This window comes from Anarhichas minor, unplaced genomic scaffold (genome assembly GCF_050575085.1).
Source record: "Anarhichas minor isolate MPS153535 unplaced genomic scaffold, ASM5057508v1 ptg000216l, whole genome shotgun sequence".
Lineage (NCBI taxonomy): Eukaryota > Metazoa > Chordata > Actinopteri > Perciformes > Anarhichadidae > Anarhichas > Anarhichas minor.
This window is the reverse complement of record NW_027466662.1, coordinates 91,106-113,661: the sequence shown is the minus strand read 5'-3', so window position 1 is coordinate 113,661 and position 22,556 is coordinate 91,106. Positions and strand designations below refer to the sequence as shown.

The window sequence follows — 22,556 nt, the reverse complement described above, 5'->3', positions numbered from 1 at the left end:
CACATCTGATAATTGTCTCGATGCAGCCTAACAGTGTTTAGCTGGTTTTAAAGGATGAAAGGAAGCCATTGGAAGTGAAGCTGTGAGTTTGTCCTGCATGATCTCCTCTACATCTGTCCTGCTATGATCAGAGCTTGTTGTGTTTCCATCACTAAAGGCTTAAAGGTGCCTTTGTGGCTCTGGCTTCAAAACTGTGGAAGTGTTAGACTAAAGATTTCCTGGAACTACTACAATGCTTCAACTTCACACAACATATCAACTTCCCCACCCACAGCCGAGGTCACATCCTGGATCTGGTCTGCTCCACTGGTTTCACAATACCGCAACTCTCCAGCCTCAACCTCAACATCTCTGACCACCTGGCTATCACCATGGACATTGACATCCCTATCCCCATGCCAAAAATGAAGCGCACCATATCCTTCAGAAATCTCAAATCTATCTCCCCCACAACTCTTTCAGCCTCTCTTGCCAGTACCATGTCTGCCTCCCCTGCCCCGCTGTCTGATAATCCCTCCGATCTTGTAAACTACTACAATGACACACTCTCCTCCTGTCTTGATCAACTGGCTCCCATGAAAACCAAAACTGTCTCATTCACACACTCGGCTCCCTGGTACACTCCTGAACTCCACCAGATGAAATCTCGAAAGCGCCAGCTTGAAAGACTCCGGTTTAACAGTCCATCTCCAAGCCCTCTCCGACTACCTTCAACAATACAAAGACGCTCTCATTTCAGCCCGGTCCACCTACTACTCACACCTCATACAGTCTGGCTCCTCTAACCCAAAGGCTCTCTTCTCCACAATAAACAAGCTTCTCAAACCCAAGGACAACACCTCCACATCCTTCACAGTGAACAAATGCAACTCTTTTCTTTCATTTTTTCAAACAAAAATTGACACCATTTACAGCAACCTGAACACCTCCCCCGCCTTTTCCATCTCTCCACCTGCCCCCCCCTCCTCCACCCCTCAGCCCCTTTCTCAGTTCTCCCTTGTGTCCCCATTGGAGATGCCTAACTTCACAACTGGAATGAGAAGCCCCACCTGCATCCTGGATCCCATACCATCTAATCTGGTCAAGGACTGTCTCTGTCACTGGCTGCTGTCACCCCCATCCTCAAAAAACCTGGACTTGACCCACACACTTAAACTGGCTGCTGTCACCCCCATCCTCAAAAAACCTGGACTTGACCCTGACACCATGAGCAATTTCCGTCCCATTTCCAATCTTCCCTTTCTGTCAAAAATACTGGAACGCATTGTCGCCACACAACTCAAAGCCCACCTCATCTCCAACGATCTGTTCGAGCCATTTCAATCCGGTTTCCGTTCACAGCACAGCACTGAAACAGCCCTGCTCAAAGTCACCAACGACCTCCTCCTCTCCTCCGACGCTGGTCACCTCAACATTCTCATCCTCCTCGACCTCACTGCAGCTTTTGACACCATCAACCACAACATCCTTCTCTCCCGCCTCGAATCCTCCCTCAACATCACTGGAACTGCTCTCTCCTGGATTAAATCATATCTCACAAACAGACAACAGTTCATCAGTATCAACAACTGCACCTCCTCCACTGCTCCTCTGTCTCAAGGCGTCCCCCAGGGTTCGGTGCTTGGTCCTCTTCTGTTCATCCTCTACTTGCTCCCTCTTGGTAACATCATCCGTCAACATGGTCTTCACTTTCACTGCTACGCCGATGATGTCCAGCTCTACATCTCCACAAAGGCCATTACCACTGCTACTCACTCCACTCTCACCAGCTGCCTCACTGACATTAAATCATGGATGCAAACCAACTTCCTCAAACTGAACTGTGATAAATCTGACATGATCATCATCGGTCCCAAATCCCTCACCAAAACCAGTAACAACTTCTGCCTCACCATCGACAACTCCACTCTGTCTCCCTCCCCACATATCCGCAACCTTGGAGTCATGTTCGACAGCAACCTCTCCTTTGAACACCACGTCAAACAAATCACCAGAACTGCCTTTTTTCACTTAAAAAACATAGCCCGTCTCCGCCCATCACTCTCCTCATCTGCTGCTGAAACTCTGATCCACGCCTTCATCACCTCAAGAATTGACTACTGCAACAGCATTCTCCACGGCACATCATCCAAAATCCTAAATAAACTCCAGTACATCCAGAACTCTGCTGCTCGCCTGCTCACCCACACCCGCTCCCGCGACCACATCACCCCTGTTCTTCAGAACCTCCACTGGCTCCCCGTCCCACAACGGATCCAATACAAAATCCTTCTCCTCACTCATAAAGCCCTCCACAATCAGGCCCCCTCCTACCTCACCGACCTGCTTCACCACCACACTCCATCCCGTCGGCTCCGCTCCTCTGATACCAACCTCCTGTCTCTTCCACTCAGGACCAAGCACCGGACATGGGGTGACAGAGCCTTCTCCATATCTGCCCCCTCCCTCTGGAACTCTCTCCCCAAACACATCCGAGACTGCACTGAACTTTCCATATTCAAATCACAGATCAAAACCCACCTGTTCAAAACTGCTTTTAATGTGTGACCACTATTGTGTATTTTATGTTTTTAGTGTATTGCTTTATATATGATGATTTTAATGTAAAGTGTCTTTGAGTTTTATGAAAAGCGCTATATAAATAAAATGTATTATTATTATTATTATTAAAGATTTGAGGAAGTTGTGGTAGAAAGCAGCTAAAGACACATGTTAAGAGGGACCTTCCTTCTTTTGGTGCATTCTTACATTGTGTCTGTATTTGATGTGTTTTGCTTTTACATGTCATAATCTGCCATGCTCCATGTTCTTCCTTTGATTCATTCATGTCATCCATGTGTAGTATTCCACCTCTCCTACCGTTTCAGATCACTTCACTTCCTGCCTTTGTATTTTTTCCCGCCAGTTTTGATTATCGGCCCCGCCCTGATTAGTTTGACCCCTCGTTAGCCCTGCACCCACCAGACCTCCTGCTCACCTGTTCCCACTTCCCCATCAGTCATTCACTGTTCATACCAGCCCAGTTTCTTTGTTCCTTGTCTTTGTTGTATCATTCGTTTGGAGTTTTGCTGCCTGTTTCCCACCTGCTGTTTCTTTCCTTCCTTTTGGACTCCATAGCAGCAGCTGAATAGTAAAACGAATTGACGTCCTATATTTATTCTAAACCACTTTTCCTTTGATGGAAAATGTCACAAAGTTATTGAAAGAGTTGAAAAAACAACCACGGTGCAAATAAAATCCAACTGCACCTTCACTCTGCTACAGTGGATTCATATTTAGTTTTTAAACAACTTTATTAATGAAACATTAAAAATGTGTAGAGTGACAAATCTGAATGTTGTAGAATTCAACTCAGGATTCTTGTCCAAAATAGAATCCCTCCTCCTAAAGGGATGTTTTCTATTAATGCATAATGTGCAATTCAACAGTAACAGATGATGTTATTGAAGGCTGAATGGTGCATTTTGGTAAATGTTGCTGCCGTAGTGGAATTGTTGGATGTTATTATCTCTTTTCCTTTGGTAAATCATGACGGTCCAGTGTTTTCTATGCTCAGGGACATGAGAAAGGAAACATTGAAGCACAGTTCCTTAGTATTTAGAGATTTAGACCTGCTTTTATCATGGCTGCCACTTAGATAATTCAGGTTTATTTCACTTAATTAGGAACCTTCCTAAGCAACAGAGACTGTTAAACAGCAGACCATGCCTGTAAGCCATTTCAAACAAAGCATTGAATTGTTCCATCTTCCTCCTCATCTGTATCTGTGTTGGGTCCTGATCCTGCTACCTGTTCTCCAAATCCTAACATTATATTTTAATAAAAAGGTCAAATGTAGTCTGGGCTAAAACGGTGCTACATATGAAGCTTTTCTTGATTACTTTCTGACAAAAAAGATGCAAAGTGTTCATTATGAAATGCAAAGTCAAGTGGAGATAATTCATCTTCATGTTTAAAAAGTCTTTTGTTATGTCGATAAATATGCTGTTAAAGATAGAGGTGAAGAAAAGTCATCTTCTCAAGTAAATTTGATCTACACATTTACATATCTACATGTGGAGGACATTGAATGGTCTGGTAGTAAACTGATCCAGTGACTTGAGGACAGTTTTGTTCCGTCTTTCCAGTTTGGTAATATGATCTCTTTGGACAGTGATGACTGATATCAATATTAATGTGGGTTTGACATGTTTATGTGTTTGTAATGTGGAGATTTCACCAAGTAAAGCTGTGATGAGGCTTTAAGGAAGGCTGAGGTTGAGGAGCTCAGATAGTTTGTTAGAGAAACTCAACCAGAAGTTTTGGACGTGTGGACAGAACCAGAAAACATGGAAGTCATCTTCAGGTCTAGACGGTGGACCGAAGGCTCCTCTCTGCTTTAAGTTTTTAAATGATTCATCCTCAGCGAGAGACGTTCTATTAAAGCCGTATGTGATTGGTTCGTATTTTCAATGATTTTAAAATCAACAATCTGATTGGTTCAGAAAGTGGAGCTGTCCCGTGAACTTCCTGATCAAACTTCAAATATAAACTTGTTAAATTATATGATAAACCAGATCTGCCAACACATTTCATTGGACTTCATGATATAATTTAATATCAAACATGAATATAGTTTACTCTATCGATGGAGATCGATCTCCAACACTAAAACACCTTCAGCCCACCGTCTATTCCAGTTGGACAGATTTGTTTCACTCACGTTCATGTAGATGTGAGTTCTCTGAAGATCTTCATGCTGCACTTTAACAACTTCTCGTCCACGTTGACTGAAAAGTTGAGGTTGAAAGTCGAAGCTTTACAATTAAAACTATTTCAGCACAAAGTCCATTCAGTAGTTTTCCTGTTGGGAATTTAAAAATCTACATTTCAATGACAACTGAGCGACTCCGTCTGCTGAGGATGTGACTGAAGGCTCAACAACAGTTAGTGGATGGACGTTGAGAAGAGATTGATTTGATGTTTTCAAGGTGAAGAATGAATATTAATCTCAATGTATTTGTTGGGTTTTTGAGTTTCATGTCAGAGTAATTGTGTCTTTGCATACGTTTCATATACAGATATAGGAAGAAAATATGAATGTTTTCAGGTTGGCTTTTCTTGATTCTTTGGTAAATCAGATGAGAACATGTGACTATAACAGGATATGAATGGATGATGAAAAGCTGTGGTGGAAAGAGTAATTTGATGAACACCAAGATTATTTTATGTCATTTAACTTCTTGTGATAAATGTTCATTAATGGTTACAGCAACAATAGTGAAATACTGAATCCTCTTGATGGAAATGTACATCATGTGTGTGTGTGTGTGTGTGTGTGTGTGTGTGTGTGTGTGTGTGTGTGTGTGTGTGTGTGTCTTCAGTGAAGTGTATCAGTCTCTGCAGTAGCTTCCAGCTGCAGCAGTCAGTTCAGTTTCTGTTCATTCTAACTGAGGGAGGTTTTTGTACGACGCTTTTTCACTGTGTGAACACCCACTGACTGCTGATCTGATGTGCACTCTGACAGTAGTAAACTGCTGCATCTTCAGTCTGGACTCCACTGATGGTCAGAGTGAAGTCAGAGTTTGATCCACTGCCTGTAAAACGACCTGAAATCCCTGATTGTAGAGTGCTAGCATAGTAAATGAGCAGTTTAGGAGTTTCTCCATCTCTGTGTTGGTACCAGGCTAAAAGGTTAGTGCTGCCCGAAGCATAAACCTTCTGACTGGTTCTACATGTGATGGAGACGGAGCCTCCCACAGCAGAGCTCACTGCTCCAGGCTGAGTCACTGTGACCTGGCCTCTGGACTCTGAGGACACAGAGACAAACACATAAAGCAGCGTCACGGTTTAGTCGGCTTCATTTCAGAGGGACGGATGTTGATAGAGGAGAGGAGTTTGATTCTCTGGACTTTACCTGTGAAGCAGCAGCAGAGGAGAGTCCAGATGAGGACGCAGATCAAAGTCATGTTTGTGATGAGGAGGATTTCTGTGTCTTCTGCTGTGATGAAGGACAGCTGTCAGTCATCCAGTGTTCAACTCTCAGGACTATAAACTCTCCCAGAGCACTGGAGCATGGTGCTGCTGATGCAAAGTGGCTCTCTATGGAAATGCTCTGACTGACTCCAACAGGGACTTGGATTACTGTGATGATGCTGTTTATCAATGGATCAATCACTTCATCAGAGTATTGATCAGGAATGTGTCAGTGCTCATTTATAAGAGTCTTTGCTTTGAGTTTGATGGAAACATTTTCTTCTGGAATGTTTTGTAAAATCTCCCTAATTCACTACAACACACATCAACATCACTGTGGGACGGATTTAAACACAAATATTGTTTTTAATTTATTATGGTATAAAATAAACATGAGTTTATGATAATTATTTACATTTGTCAGGATTTGTTGGAGAGTTTTTCTTCAGGAATATCTTGATCAATCATCAATTGATTTTGGTGAAAGTCAAGTTAATATTGCTCATAGATGTCTAACATTTCTAAAATAAATTGTTAAATACATATGTATCATTTCTGAATCCGTTTTTAGTAATTTAACCATTTATTAAATGCAATGTGTAAACTGTGAATGTGTTTGTTGAGTTTGTTGGTGTCAGAGTCAGAGAGCGTGTCTCTCTACAGTGAGAGGTTTTTGTACGGCGGCTCAATGACTTTGTATCACTGTGGTGGACTTTTGGTGGAGGAACCAGACTGGATGTTAACTGTAAGTACGATCGACTCCCTTAATAACTTACATTACACATGTATTATGTTTGAATGTCATAGCTGTAGAGCTTACTGTAATATTTCCTCTGATATTTAAAATCTTATATATTTGTAACAATTCTTGAAGTCTTCAGTGTCGATAGCTCGATGAAAATCCACTCTGATGAATAATGTTGTTGCACAAAACTTTTAACTTTAAGTTGATTCATTATCATAATTTCACTGTAACTACTCTGCATTACTTTTCATGAAGAAAATAATTTTAAAAGTTAAAGTTTTGATATTACGGCTAAAGAATGAATAGTAATTATTTATTGTTAGTTCAGTGTTTAATGTGGTTCTGACTTTTTCTCCCAGACTGATGATTTAAAGCTAATAAACATGTCGTAAGAGTTTGAAAGAGTATTTCAGCAGTTAACAATATTAGTTATGTGTCAGTAATGAAGCAGACTGTTCAGTGATGATTCCTGCTCACATGAAGAGAACAAACACATGTCATCATGTATGAGGTGTTGGCTTGAAACTAGAAATACTTAAGATACTTAATACTATAAAAGCCTCACAATCTTCATTTTTATCGTGATATTTTGAAGTGTGAAACTCAGAAAGCTTCGTAAAAGAAGGTCAGTTTATAGGTTTTATCTTCAGTACTGAAACCTGTCTGTTGTCATGGTTCAGCAGTGATGCCTGTCTGTTGTCATGGTTAATGAGCTCAGAGAGGGAAGTGAAACGTTTGAGATCAGTTTGATCCGATCTGAGGAAGACCAACAGAACTAGTAGCCTCATGAACTTCATGAATCTCTCTCTGCAGTGGGTCGAGTCGTCCCCACCCTGACGGTGCTGCCCCCCTCCAGTGAGGAGCTGCAGCAGGCCACGCTAATGTGCCTGGCCAACAAGGGCTTCCCCTCAGACTGGAGTCTGGCCTGGAAGGTGGACGGCAGCAGCAGCAGCAGCAGCAGCAGCTGGGAGGAGAGCAGGAGCCCCGGGGTGCTGGAGAAGGACGGCCACTACAGCTGGAGCAGCACCCTGAGGCTCCCTGCAGACCAGTGGAGGAAGGTGGGCTCTGTGACCTGTGAGGCCACCCAGGGCTCCCAGACTCCGCTCTCAGAGACACTGAGGAGAGACCAGTGTTCCCAGTCCTGACCTGACTCACTGGGACTCTGCTGCTGGTTTCACTCTGATACTGATCTCAGTCTGTAACTCTCTCTCTCTCTCTCTCTCTCTCTCTCTCTCTCTCTCTCTCTCTGTTCCTCATTAAATGTTTCAACATAATGGTTTCTTGCTTTTTGTATTATTGTTTGTTTTAATTGTTCAAAACAATAAAAATGTCATCAAATAGTAATGTCTTTGTGCTCTTTATTAATAGAGCAGACATGACTTATTTCTGTGACATATATTTTATATCAGGAATACTAATCACAATAAAGGATGAAGCCTTACAGTTTTTCTCAATTGCTAAAACACTAAAACCCATTGGCTGAACAAAGTTCTCAGTTGCCTGAACTCGTTTAGCTAATTGTGCAGTCTGTTGTCAATACCTTAAACTATTTCACTTGGTAAAACACAATTTGCAGATCTCACTTAGACTTTTCAGCAAAACTCTAAACACATTCTCAGTCTCAAAACACATTCTCACTCTAATGCACATGTCATCCATACTGGTAAACACAAGTGGCAACAATCAAATACAAATAGAGAACACATGTCATTGATTAAACACAATCACTCAAAATTGATTTCACTTGTATCAAATGATGTGATACAACCAATATAAGCCAGTTTAGAGAGCAAACAGGTGGTTGAAGGTGGGAAGGAGAAAGTCTGAGAATGGATAGAAGAAACAATGTGAGAGGACGAGGACGAGGGCAAGTACGTATGTGAGGTGGGCGACGAGGAGGAAGAGGAGGAGGGCAAGAAAGAGGAAGAGGAGGACGAATAGGAAGAGGAAGACAAAGAGTGGAAATATCTGATGAAATTCGAGCAACAGTCATAGACCATGTTATAGTCCACAGACTGACAATGAGGGAAGCAGGACTTAGAGTGCACCCCAATTTGAGCCGATTTTCTGTGTCCGCCATAGTGAGGACATTCAGAGAAGAGAACAGGTACAGTATGCTACTGTATTTTTGTAATTGCAAATTTACTGTACTACACTATATGCAGCTGTTTCAATAGACATTTGTAAAGTTCATCACTGTATGTATTGTACTGCATGAATATGTTTTGTAACTGCACATCTACTTTTTGTAGAACTGCAAGGCTGCCACATGCAGGTGGAAGGAGAGCTATATTCACTCAGGAGCAAGAGACCGTTATAGTGGGCATGGTCCTTCAAGATGATTTAATACGACTCAGAGAAATCCAGGAACGAGTGATACAAGACAACACACACTTCCAGGGAATCGACAGTGTGAGCATTTCCACAATTGACCGTGTCCTCCATCGTAACAGGATACGAATGAAACAAGTATACAGAGTACCTTTTGAGCACAACTCACCAAGGGTGAAAGAACTGCGAGCTCAGTATGTGCAAGTAAGTGTACATTCAGACACATTTACTGTAATCCAGATTGTCTACAGTACTGCCACATACTATGTGAATGACATTACTCTTCAGTACATACAATGTATGTGAATCAGAAGTGCATACAGTAGGCCTAATTGAACTCTACAATATAGCACTGTCTCTGTACAACTTACTAAATTCTACATACATTATATTGTATTCCTACACAGACAATATTTGACTTGGAATCCTTGGACAGACCCCATGAGTTAATCTTTGTCGATGAAGCAGGCTTCAATCTAACAAAGAGGAGAAGGAGAGGCCGAAACGTGATTGGACAGCGGGCCATTGTTGAAGTCCCTGGTCAACGAGGTGGCAATGTCACAATCTGTGCTGCTATCAGCAACCACGGTGTTCTACATCACCATGTTACACTCGGGCCATATAACACCCAGCATCTTCTAAGATTTCTGGCCAATCTAAGAGATATTTTATTTGAGCAGCAGGGTCAAGAGCTAAATGAGAATCCCATTCCCACCAATGTGATAGTGCTGGACAATGTCAGTTTCCACCGAGCTGCTCAGGTAAGGGAATGGTTTAACATCAATGGTCAGTTTATGACCTTGTACCTCCCTCCATACTCGCCTTTCCTGAATGCGATTGAGGAGTTTTTCTCCTCATGGAGATGGAAAGTGTATGATAGACAACCCTACACCAGAGTAAATCTGCTGCAAGCCATGGAATTAGCCTGTGGTGATATAGGTGAGGAATCATGTCAGGGCTGGATACGGCACACAAGAGGCTTCTTCCCCCGTTGCCTCAGGAGAGAAAATATTGCTTGTGATGTCGACGAAGTGCTCTGGCCTGACCCAGCCCAAAGACAAGAAGAAGCACATTGATGACATGTTGACTCCTTTGATTTTTGTCCCTTTTACTGTAGTATTGTATACTGTAGTAGGCCTACAGTGCATTGTAGGCTGTATAATGTACAATAAACAAATTGTATGGCCTTGAACATCGTGCTTTCTATTTGTTACAGTAACAGTACTGACTGCTCAATAGATTTTGACTGGTTGCAGGTTCATATCAACAAAGAACAAGAATTACAGTATCACAGAGACAAAGGACACGTTTGTGAGACGCAGGGTACAGTACTGTAAAAATAGGGGTACAAGGAGGAGGAAGAACAAAAGAAATTGCAAAGAGCAAAGCACAGTAGTAATTTCTGATCAATTTTGAGATACTGTAATAGAACATGTTTTCGTTGATATGAAATTTGTTTTGAGATTAAAAATCTACTTCTCCCTGAGAACTATATGTTTTGAACAATGTGTTTTATATTTATTGGTGTATTGTTTAATGACTGCTTGATAGTGTATATTATTTTGATCACTTTGTTTATGATTTGAGAGCAGTGTTTGATTTTGAGCACAGGTAAAACTGTTTTGAGGCGAAAGTTTCATTTTGCAAGAGGATTCAGAGGTTTTGTAAATAGTGCTTGAAGATGAGGTTTTGTGTTTACAGTTTTGAGAAAATGGGTGACCATTTCAAGAAATGTGACTTAGCAATCGAGAAAAACTGTAATAATTACAACAATATCCTTATTTTATATTCACTTCTTCATACTTTAAGGGGAACATGTTCTCCATGGTTGTTTCAGGTTTGTTTTGTTATGAATTAACTTTGGTAACGACACATCATTAAAAGCATTGTGATGGAAAACAACTACATCGTCTCACACCACTGGAGTCTGCTCTTGATTATGACTCATGTGTTGTAAGAATTTAACTTAATTGGTTTCATTTTTTAAAATATCTGAATACATTAAAGAAAATAGATTAGAAATAGAAAGCGGGATATCATCAGCGTCATATGAAAGAGAATTGATTCAACAAAATGTTTGAATGAAAGCGATGACAACACAGTCTGTGTGTGTGGAAATGATCCATGAGATCACAGGAGACTGGGTTGATCACTGGGTCAGATCACCAATATTTCATAACTTTAGGTGATGATTTTTAGAAGAACTAAAGGGATTATGTTCACGTCACATCTGATAATTGTCTCGATGCAGCCTAACAGTGTTTAGCTGGTTTTAAAGGATGAAAGGAAGCCATTGGAAGCGAAGCTGTGAGTTTGTCCTGCATGATCTCCTCTACATCTGTCCTGCTATGATCAGAGCTTGTTGTGTTTCCATCTCTAAAGGCTTAAAGGTGCCTTTGTGGCTCTGGCTCCAAAACTGTGGAAGTGTTAGACTAAAGATTTGAGGAAGTTGTGGTAGAAAGCAGCTAAAGACACATGTTAAGAGGGACCTTCCTTCTTTTGGTGCATTCTTACATTGTGTGTGTATTTGATGTGTTTTGCTTTTACATGTCATAATCTGCCATGCTCCATGTTCTTCCTTTGATTCATTCATGTCATCCATGTGTAGTATTCCACCTCTCCTACCGTTTCAGATCACTTCACTTCCTGCCTTTGACCTCCTGCTCACCTGTTCCCACTTCCCCATCAGTCATTCACTGTTCATACCAGCCCAGTTTCTTTGTTCCTTGTCTTTGTTGTATCATTCGTTTGGAGTTTTGCTGCCTGTTTCCCACCTGCTGTTTCTTTCCTTCCTTTTGGACTCCATAGCAGCAGCTGAATAGTAAAACAAACTGACGTCCTATATTTATTCTAAACCACTTTTCCTTTGATGGAAAATGTCACAAAGTTATTGAAAGAGTTGAAAAAACAACCACGGTGCAAATAAAATCCAACTGCACCTTCACTCTGCTACAGTGGATTCAAATTTAGTTTTTAAACAACTTTATTTATGAAACATTAAAAATGTGTAGAGTGACAAATCTGAATGTTGTAGAATTCAACTCAGGATTCTTGTCCAAAATAGAATCCCTCCTCCTAAAGGGATGTTTTCTATTTATGCATAATGTGCAATTCAACAGTAACAGATGATGTTATTGACGGCTGAATGGTGAATTTTGGTAAATGTTGCTGCCGTAGTGGAATTGTTGGATGTTATTATCTCTTTTCCTTTGGTAAATCATGACGGTCCAGTGTTTTCTATGCTAACGGACATGAGAAAGGAAACATTGAAGCACAGTTCCTTAGTATTTAGAGATTTAGACCTGCTTTTATCATGGCTGCCACTTAGATAATTCAGGTTTATTTCACTTAATTAGGAACCTTCCTAAGCAACAGAGACTGTTAAACAGCAGACCATGCCTGTAAGCCATTTCAAACAAAGCATTGAATTGTTCCATCTTCCTCCTCATCTGTATCTGTGTTGGGTCCTGATCCTGCTACCTGTTCTCCAAATCCTAACATTATATTTTAATAAAAAGGTCAAATGTAGTCTGGGCTAAAACGGTGCTACATATGAAGCTTTTCTTGATTACTTTCTGACAAAAAAGATGCAAAGTGTTCATTATGAAATGCAAAGTCAAGTGGAGATAATTCATCTTCATGTTTAAAAAGTCTTTTGTTATGTCGATAAATATGCTGTTAAAGATAGAGGTGAAGAAGAGTCATCTTCTCAAGTAAATGTGTGTGTGTGTGTGTGTGTGTGTGTGCGTGTGTGTGTGTGTGTGTGTGTGTGTGTGTGTGTCTTCAGTGAAGTGTATCAGTCTCTGCAGTAGCTTCCAGCTGCAGCAGTCAGTTCAGTTTCTGTTCATTCTGACTGAGGGAGGTTCTTGTACGACGCTTTTTCACTGTGTGAACACCCTCTGACTGCTGATGTAGTGAAAACTCTGACAGTAGTAAACTGCTGCATCTTCAGTCTGGACTCCACTGATGGTCAGAGTGAAGTCAGAGTTTGATCCACTGCCTGTAAAACGACCTGAAATCCCTGATTGTCGAGTAGTTGCTGCATAGATAAGCAGTTTAGGAGTTTCTCCATCTCTCTGTTGGTACCAGGCTAAGCAGTGATTAGAGTTATAAACATAAACATTCTGACTGGTTCTACATGTGATGGAGACGGAGCCTCCCACAGCAGAGCTCACTGCTCCAGGCTGAGTCACTGTGACCTGGCCTCTGGACTCTGAGGACACAGAGACAAACACATAAAGCAGCGTCACGGTTTAGTCGGCTTCATTTCAGAGGGACGGATGTTGATAGAGGAGAGGAGTTTGATTCTCTGGACTTTACCTGTGAAGCAGCAGCAGAGGAGAGTCCAGATGAGGACGCAGATCAAAGTCATGTTTGTGATGAGGAGGATTTCTGTGTCTTCTGCTGTGATGAAGGACAGCTGTCAGTCATCCAGTGTTCAACTCTCAGGACTATAAACTCTCCCAGAGCACTGGAGCATGGTGCTGCTGATGCAAAGTGGCTCTCTATGGAAATGCTCTGACTGACTCCAACAGGGACTTGGATTACTGTGATGATGCTGTTTATCAATGGATCAATCACTTCATCAGAGTATTGATCAGGAATGTGTCAGTGCTCATTTATAAGAGTCTTTGCTTTGAGTTTGATGGAAACATTTTCTTCTGGAATGTTTTGTAAAATCTCCCTAATTCACTACAACACACATCAACATCACTGTGGGACGGATTTAAACAACAATAGTGTTTTTAATTTATTATAGTATAAAATAAACATGAGTTTATGATAATTATTTACATTTGTCAGGATTTGTTGGAGAGTTTTTCTTCAGGAATATCTTGATCAATCATCAATTGATTTTGGTGAAAGTCAAGTTAATATTGCTCATAGATGTCTAACATTTCTAAAATAAATTGTTAAATACATATGTATCATTTCTGAACCAGTTTTTAGTAATTTAACTATTTATTAAATGCAATGTGTAAACTGTGAATGTGTTTGTTGAGTTTGTTTGTGTCAGAGTCAGAGAGCGTGTCTCTCTACAGTGAGAGGTTTTTGTACGGCGGCTCAATGACTTTGTATCACTGTGGTGGACTTTTGGTGGAGGAACCAGACTGGATGTTGGAAGTAAGTTTCTGCACAATAATACTAAACTAATTATTCTAAAGTAATGTTTTAAATGTAGTTTTTGGATGTTTGAGGCAGATGAATACATCTTGTTTTAATCGTACACTTTTAGGATTCATGTGTTTATTTCTGCTCCTTTATCATGGAGACTAACTCAGAGCAGCTTTACTAAACATGTATTTACTCATTCCTCTCCTACTGGAACTTAAACAGCTGGAAATGTTAAACAGATAAAACTTCTACAAATGTTTTTAAAGTTTTTTTATTTCGACCTTAATTAAAACTATTTTTAAATTAATTCAGAATCAGAATGATTCAAATATAATTGAACCGAGTGAAGATAAAGATATTTGAAAATGTGCAAAACTTCTTCATTGTGTCAAATATTGTTTCAAAATTTGAAAGTTTTTGAACATTTTTTATTGATGACTGACATCCACATGAAGAACGTTTGATTGTAGTCACTTAATTTTCTGTACTTGTAAATGTTTCCACTGAATATTTATAAGTAATGTTTAGTTAAGGTTTCTGATGATAAAGATTTAATATTTGTCCACATATTGATGTTTTACCTCCAGTGTAGTTTGATATATTTCAGCTCATTCTGTATGATGACTCTCTCTGTGCTGATATGCATGAGAGGCTTCTTAAAGGGAAGTGAAACAATGTGTGAGTGAGTGACTGGTGGAGCAGAAAGAACATCTGACAGAAACTCCTTAAAGGAGGAAATCAACTCTCTCACAGTGAAGGTGTCCACGTGTCTGGTGTTTGATTGACAGCTGTGTGGTCCCTGTTCTCTAAGCTGATTGGTGTCTCCTAGGTGATGTCCCTCCCACCCTGACGGTGCTGCCCCCCTCCAGTGAGGAGCTGCAGCAGGGGAAGGCCACGCTCATGTGCCTGGCCAACAAGGGCTTCCCCTCAGACTGGAGTCTGGCCTGGAAGGTGGACGGCAGCAGCAGCAGCAGCAGCAGCAGCTGGGAGGAGAGCAGGAGCCCCGGGGTGCTGGAGAAGGACGGCCACTACAGCTGGAGCAGCACCCTGAGGCTCCCTGCAGACCAGTGGAGGAAGGTGGGCTCTGTGACCTGTGAGGCCACCCAGGGCTCCCAGACTCCGCTCTCAGAGACACTGAGGAGAGACCAGTGTTCCCAGTCCTGACCTGACTCACTGGGACTCTGCTGCTGGTTTCACTCTGATACTGATCTCAGTCTGTAACTCTCTCTCTCTCTCTCTCTCTCTCTCTCTCTCTCTCTCTCTCTCTCTCTCTCTCTCTCTCTCTCTGTTCCTCATTAAATGTTTCAACATAATGGTTTCTTGCTTTTTGTATTATTGTTTGTTTTAATTGTTCAAAACAATAAAAATGTCATCAAATAGTAATGTCTTTGTGCTCTTTATTAATAGAGCAGACATGACTTATTTCTGTGACATATATTTTATATCAGGAATACTAATCACAATAAAGGATGAAGCCTTAATAATTACAACAATATCCTTATTTTATATTCACTTCTTCATACTTTAAGGGGAACATGTTCTCCATGGTTGTTTCAGGTTTGTTTTGTTATGAATTAACTTTGGTAACGACACATCATTAAAAGCATTGTGATGGAAAACAACTACATCGTCTCACACCACTGGAGTCTGCTCTTGATTATGACTCATGTGTTGTAAGAATTTAACTTAATTGGTTTCATTTTTTAAAATATCTGAATACATTAAAGAAAATAGATTAGAAATAGAAAGCGGGATATCATCAGCGTCATATGAAAGAGAATTGATTCAACAAAATGTTTGAATGAAAGCGATGACAACACAGTCTGTGTGTGTGGAAATGATCCATGAGATCACAGGAGACTGGGTTGATCACTGGGTCAGATCACCAATATTTCATAACTTTAGGTGATGATTTTTAGAAGAACTAAAGGGATTATGTTCACGTCACATCTGATAATTGTCTCGATGCAGCCTAACAGTGTTTAGCTGGTTTTAAAGGATGAAAGGAAGCCATTGGAAGCGAAGCTGTGAGTTTGTCCTGCATGATCTCCTCTACATCTGTCCTGCTATGATCAGAGCTTGTTGTGTTTCCATCTCTAAAGGCTTAAAGGTGCCTTTGTGGCTCTGGCTCCAAAACTGTGGAAGTGTTAGACTAAAGATTTGAGGAAGTTGTGGTAGAAAGCAGCTAAAGACACATGTTAAGAGGGACCTTCCTTCTTTTGGTGCATTCTTACATTGTGTGTGTATTTGATGTGTTTTGCTTTTACATGTCATAATCTGCCATGCTCCATGTTCTTCCTTTGATTCATTCATGTCATCCATGTGTAGTATTCCACCTCTCCTACCGTTTCAGATCACTTCACTTCCTGCCTTTGACCTCCTGCTCACCTGTTCCCACTTCCCCATCAGTCATTCACTGTTCATACCAGCCCAGTTTCTTTGTTCCTTGTCTTTGTTGTATCATTCGTTTGGAGTTTTGCTGCCTGTTTCCCACCTGCTGTTTCTTTCCTTCCTTTTGGACTCCATAGCAGCAGCTGAATAGTAAAACAAACTGACGTCCTATATTTATTCTAAACCACTTTTCCTTTGATGGAAAATGTCACAAAGTTATTGAAAGAGTTGAAAAAACAACCACGGTGCAAATAAAATCCAACTGCACCTTCACTCTGCTACAGTGGATTCAAATTTAGTTTTTAAACAACTTTATTTATGAAACATTAAAAATGTGTAGAGTGACAAATCTGAATGTTGTAGAATTCAACTCAGGATTCTTGTCCAAAATAGAATCCCTCCTCCTAAAGGGATGTTTTCTATTTATGCATAATGTGCAATTCAACAGTAACAGATGATGTTATTGACGGCTGAATGGTGCATTTTGGTAAATGTTGCTGCCGTAGTGGAATTGTTGGATGTTATTATCTCTTTTCCTTTGGTAAATCATGACGGTCCAGTGTTTTCTATGCTCAGGGACATGAGAAAGGAAACATTGAAGCACAGTTCCTTAGTATTTAGAGATTTAGACCTGCTTTTATCATGGCTGCCACTTAGATAATTCAGGTTTATTTCACTTAATTAGGAACCTTCCTAAGCAACAGAGACTGTTAAACAGCAGACCATGCCTGTAAGCCATTTCAAACAAAGCATTGAATTGTTCCATCTTCCTCCTCATCTGTATCTGTGTTGGGTCCTGATCCTGCTACCTGTTCTCCAAATCCTAACATTATATTTTAATAAAAAGGTCAAATGTAGTCTGGGCTAAAACGGTGCTACATATGAAGCTTTTCTTGATTATTTTCTGACAAAAAAGATGCAAAGTGTTCATTATGAAATGCAAAGTCAAGTGGAGATAATTCATCTTCATGTTTAAAAAGTCTTTTGTTATGTCGATAAATATGCTGTTAAAGATAGAGGTGAAGAAGAGTCATCTTCTCAAGTAAATGTGTGTGTGTGTGTGTGTGTGTGTGTGCATGTGTGTGTGTGTGTGTGTGTGTGTGTGTGTGTGTGTGTGTGTGTGTGTGTGTGTGTGTGTGTGTGTGTGTGTGTGTGTGTGTGTGTGTCTTCAGTGAAGTGTATCAGTCTCTGCAGTAGCTTCCAGCTGCAGCAGTCAGTTCAGTTTCTGTTCATTCTGACTGAGGGAGGTTTTTGTACGACGCTTTTTCACTGTGTGAACACATACTGACTGTTGATGTAGTGTTCACTCTGACAGTAGTAAACTGCTGCATCTTCAGTCTGGACTCCACTGATGGTCAGAGTGAAGTCAGAGTTTGATCCACTGCCTGTAAAACGACCTGAAATCCCTGATTGTCGAGTAGTTGCTGCATAGATAAGCAGTTTAGGAGTTTCTCCATCTCTCTGTTGGTACCAGGCTAAGCAGTGATTAGAGTTATAAACATAAACATTCTGACTGGTTCTACATGTGATGGAGACGGAGCCTCCCACAGCAGAGCTCACTGCTCCAGGCTGAGTCACTGTGACCTGGCCTCTGGACTCTGAGGACACAGAGACAAACACATAAAGCAGCGTCACGGTTTAGTCGGCTTCATTTCAGAGGGACGGATGTTGATAGAGGAGAGGAGTTTGATTCTCTGGACTTTACCTGTGAAGCAGCAGCAGAGGAGAGTCCAGATGAGGACGCAGATCAAAGTCATGTTTGTGATGAGGAGGATTTCTGTGTCTTCTGCTGTGATGAAGGACAGCTGTCAGTCATCCAGTGTTCAACTCTCAGGACTATAAACTCTCCCAGAGCACTGGAGCATGGTGCTGCTGATGCAAAGTGGCTCTCTATGGAAATGCTCTGACTGACTCCAACAGGGACTTGGATTACTGTGATGATGCTGTTTATCAATGGATCAATCACTTCATCAGAGTATTGATCAGGAATGTGTCAGTGCTCATTTATAAGAGTCTTTGCTTTGAGTTTGATGGAAACATTTTCTTCTGGAATGTTTAGTAAAATCTCCCTAATTCACTACAACACACATCAACATCACTGTGGGACGGATTTAAACACAAATAGTGTTTTTAATTTATTATAGTATAAAATAAACATGAGTTTATGATAATTATTTACATTTGTCAGGATTTGTTGGAGAGTTTTTCTTCAGGAATATCTTGATCAATCATCAATTGATTTTGGTGAAAGTCAAGTTAATATTGCTCATAGATGTCTAACATTTCTAAAATAAATTGTTAAATACATATGTATCATTTCTGAATCCGTTTTTAGTAATTTAACCATTTATTAAATGCAATGTGTAAACTGTGAATGTGTTTGTTGAGTTTGTTGGTGTCAGAGTCAGAGAGCGTGTCTCTCTACAGTGAGAGGTTTTTGTACGGCGGCTCAATGACTTTGTATCACTGTGGTTGACTTTTGGTGGAGGAACCAGACTGGATGTTGGAAGTAAGTTTCTGCACAATAATACTAAACTAATTATTCTAAAGTAATGTTTTAAATGTAGTTTGTGGATGTTTGAGGCAGATGAATACATCTTGTTTTAATCGTACACTTTTAGGATTCATGTGTTTATTTCTGCTCCTTTATCATGGAGACTAACTCAGAGCAGCTTTACTAAACATGTATTTACTCATTCCTCTCCTACTGGAACTTAAACAGCTGGAAATGTTAAAAAGATAAAACTTCTACAAATGTTTAAAAAGTTTTGGTTAATTTCAACCTCAATTAAAACAGTTTTTAAACAAATACAGAATCAGAATGATTAAAATAGAATGGAACTAATTGAAGATGAAGATATTTGAAAATGTGCAAAACCTCTTCATTGTGTCAAATATTGTTTCAAAATTTTTAAATCTTTGAAAAGTTTTTATTGACGACTGACATCCACATGAAGAACGTTTGATTGTAGTCACTTCATTTTCTGTATTTGTAAATGTTTCCACTGAATATTTATAAGTAATGTTTAGTTAAGGTTTCTGATGATAAAGATTTAATATTTGTCCACATATTGATGTTTTATCTCCAGTGTAGTTTGATATATTTCAGCTCATTCTGTATGATGACTCTCTCTGTGCTGATATGCATGAGAGGCTTCTTAAAGGGAAGTGAAACAATGTGTGAGTGAGTGACTGGTGGAGCAGAAAGAACATCTGACAGAAACTCCTTCAAGGAGGAAATCAACTCTCTCACAGTGAAGGTGTCCACGTGTCTGGTGTTTGATTGACAGCTGTGTGGTCCCTGTCCTCTAAGCTGATTGGTGTCTCCTAGGTGATGTCCCTCCCACCCTGACGGTGCTGCCCCCCTCCAGTGAGGAGCTGCAGCAGGGGAAGGCCACGCTCATGTGCCTGGCCAACAAGGGCTTCCCCTCAGACTGGAGTCTGGCCTGGAAGGTGGACGGCAGCAGCAGCAGCAGCAGCAGCAGCTGGGAGGAGAGCAGGAGCCCCGGGGTGCTGGAGAAGGACGGCCACTACAGCTGGAGCAGCACCCTGAGGCTCCCTGCAGACCAGTGGAGGAAGGTGGGCTCTGTGACCTGTGAGGCCACCCAGGGCTCCCAGACTCCGCTCTCAGAGACACTGAGGAGAGACCAGTGTTCCCAGTCCTGACCTGACTCACTGGGACTCTGCTGCTGGTTTCACTCTGATACTGATCTCAGTCTGCACTCTGTAACTCTTTATGTCTGTTCATCTCTTTCTTTCACTCACTCACTGTCTCAGTACATGTTGCATTGATCAAGTGTTGTTGTTGCTTGTTGTAATTCAAGTTGATTTAACACAATAAATAAGTTTTCATCAAATTATTTTTTTTCATTTATGTTATTGTGAAAGAAACAGTTGTTGCTGATTTAATAGTTCAATACAATCTAGAAAGATTCAGTCTTAAGATTCTAAAATTGTCTGTCAATTTATTAAGAAAGAACCTTGAAGTTAATATAATGTTATGTTAGATGTTATTTTATATTTTGAAAACAAAAAATTATCAGAAAATGTATCATTTGAGCTTAATGTGACCCAGACATGATAGAAGTAAATTCCTCCTTTAATCCAGATTCCTTAAAGATTTTGTGACCTCATAATCTGCTTAATTACACTAATTAAGTAAATTAGCCTTTTTATAACAAAGTCATTGTTTAAATATGTTAGAAAATCAGATATACTGTGTATCTCATAAATGAAGTGTGTCACTGGTAGAAACCTTCATGTGGAAATGGTTTTAAAAGTGTCCAGAAAGTATTATGAATTAAATTATAACATATCTTAAGTGTTTTCCTATGTACAGAAGATCATCAAAACACACACAATGTGTTTAGGTTAGTTGGAAAATTAACTGTTTGACTTGAAAATACATCAAATAAACTTTAAATTACATTTTAATTACTTGAAAAATAATCTTTAGAACACACGGAAGTAAATATTGTATTTCAGAGCCAAATATCTAGTGTTCATGTTACCTTTATTAACTTATCTAGTGTTCCACTCATCTTTGATGAGACTTTCATTGTATTAATTAATACTCTATTTCAACAAGATTACCATTAAAACATACTACAGTATAAATAGTATTTCCTGATATTATTCTGTTATAATATCTTCATTGTCAGTCAAACGTAAAGTGTCTGTATTTCTGTGCAGCTGTTGAGTGAGATCAGTTCCTCTTCAGCTGAGGAGGTTTTTGTACGACGGTGTATCACTGTGTGAACGAGCTGTAACCCTGCTGACAATAATAATCTCCTGCATCTTCAGTCTGAACTCTACTGATGGTCAAAGTGAAGTCAGATCCAGATCCACTTCCACTGAAACGAGCTGAAACTCCAGTATGACGGGATTGAGCATTATAAATTAGGAGTTTAGGAGATTCTCCAGATTTCTGAAGGTACCAGTGAAGGCTGCTACCAACACTTGAACTGGCTTTACATGTGATGGAGACAGTCTGTCCTGGAACAACAGACTGAGGTCCAGCAGACTGAGTCAGGATGATTTCTCCTGATGAATCTGGAAAACATGAAAAAGAGCAGAAGGGTTATTGAGACAAATCCAGTTTGGAGAAAGATGATCAACATCCAAACAGAAGAGTCTCATTTCTTTAACATGGAGAACAGATGGAAGAAGGTCAATGCTGCTTGTTTCACTGTTTCTCCATCACAGCAGAACATCATGGTGGTGAACCAAAGTGTTCAGAAGAGAGTCTCACCCTGAACAAGGAGCCCCAGGGTGGTCAGCAGTAGAGTCAGTGACATCATCATCGTGCTGCCGGCGTGTCAGTGTCTCTGAAAGGCCTGGACAGCCACTGATCAACACTGGCCTCTTAACGGCTGGGAGCAGAGAGGCAGGACACATATGCAAACACACAGAGTCAGTGAAGTGTAGCTGTCCTCAACACTCCATCATGTTTCCTCCTCTCTGCTGAGAGCTTTGATCTACACATTTACATATCTACATGTGGAGGACATTGAATGGTCTGGTAGTAAACTGATCCAGTGACTTGAGGACAGTTTTGTTCCGTCTTTCCAGTTTGGTAATATGTTCTCTTAGAACAGTGATGACTGATATCAATATTAATGTGGGTTTGACATGTTTATGTGTTTGTAATGTGGAGATTTCACCAAGTAAAGCTGTGATGAGGCTTTAAGGAAGGCTGAGGTTGAGGAGCTCAGATAGTTTGTTAGAGAAACTCAACCAGAAGTTTTGGACGTGTGGACAGAACCAGAAAACATGGAAGTCATCTTCAGGTCTAGACGGTGGACCGAAGGCTCCTCTCTGCTTTAAGTTTTTAAATGATTCATCCTCAGCGATAGACGTCCTATTCAACCCGTATGCTATTGTTTGGTATTTTCAATTACTTTAAAAACACAGTCAGTGAACTTTAGCTGTCCTCAACACATCATGATTTTTCCTCCTCACTGGCTATTTAAATCATGACACCAAGGGTGGGCCGTCAGGGCCAGCAAGGCCTTCTCTG

At 40.4% G+C, this 22,556-nt stretch overlaps 4 gene segments (V, D, J or C); 3 read left to right on the top strand and 1 right to left on the bottom strand.

Annotated features, from left to right (window-relative positions):
• The first annotated feature begins 6,565 nt into the window (after positions 1-6,565).
• Positions 6,566-8,040, top strand: LOC142944382 (Ig kappa-b4 chain C region-like). The segment is given in 2 exon segments: positions 6,566-6,700; positions 7,514-8,040. A coding segment is annotated over 1 exon segment (264 nt).
• Positions 8,041-14,948: 6,908 nt separating this feature from the next.
• LOC142944374 (Ig kappa-b4 chain C region-like) lies at positions 14,949-15,525 on the top strand. The segment is given in 1 exon segment: positions 14,949-15,525. A coding segment is annotated over 1 exon segment (264 nt).
• Positions 14,957-18,568, bottom strand: LOC142944375 (Ig kappa chain V region 120-like). The segment is given in 2 exon segments: positions 14,957-18,135; positions 18,243-18,568. Coding segments are annotated over 2 exon segments (384 nt in total).
• A 1,220-nt stretch (positions 18,569-19,788) lies between these two features.
• Positions 19,789-20,397, top strand: LOC142944373 (Ig kappa-b4 chain C region-like). The segment is given in 1 exon segment: positions 19,789-20,397. A coding segment is annotated over 1 exon segment (264 nt).
• The last annotated feature ends 2,159 nt before the right edge of the window (positions 20,398-22,556 follow it).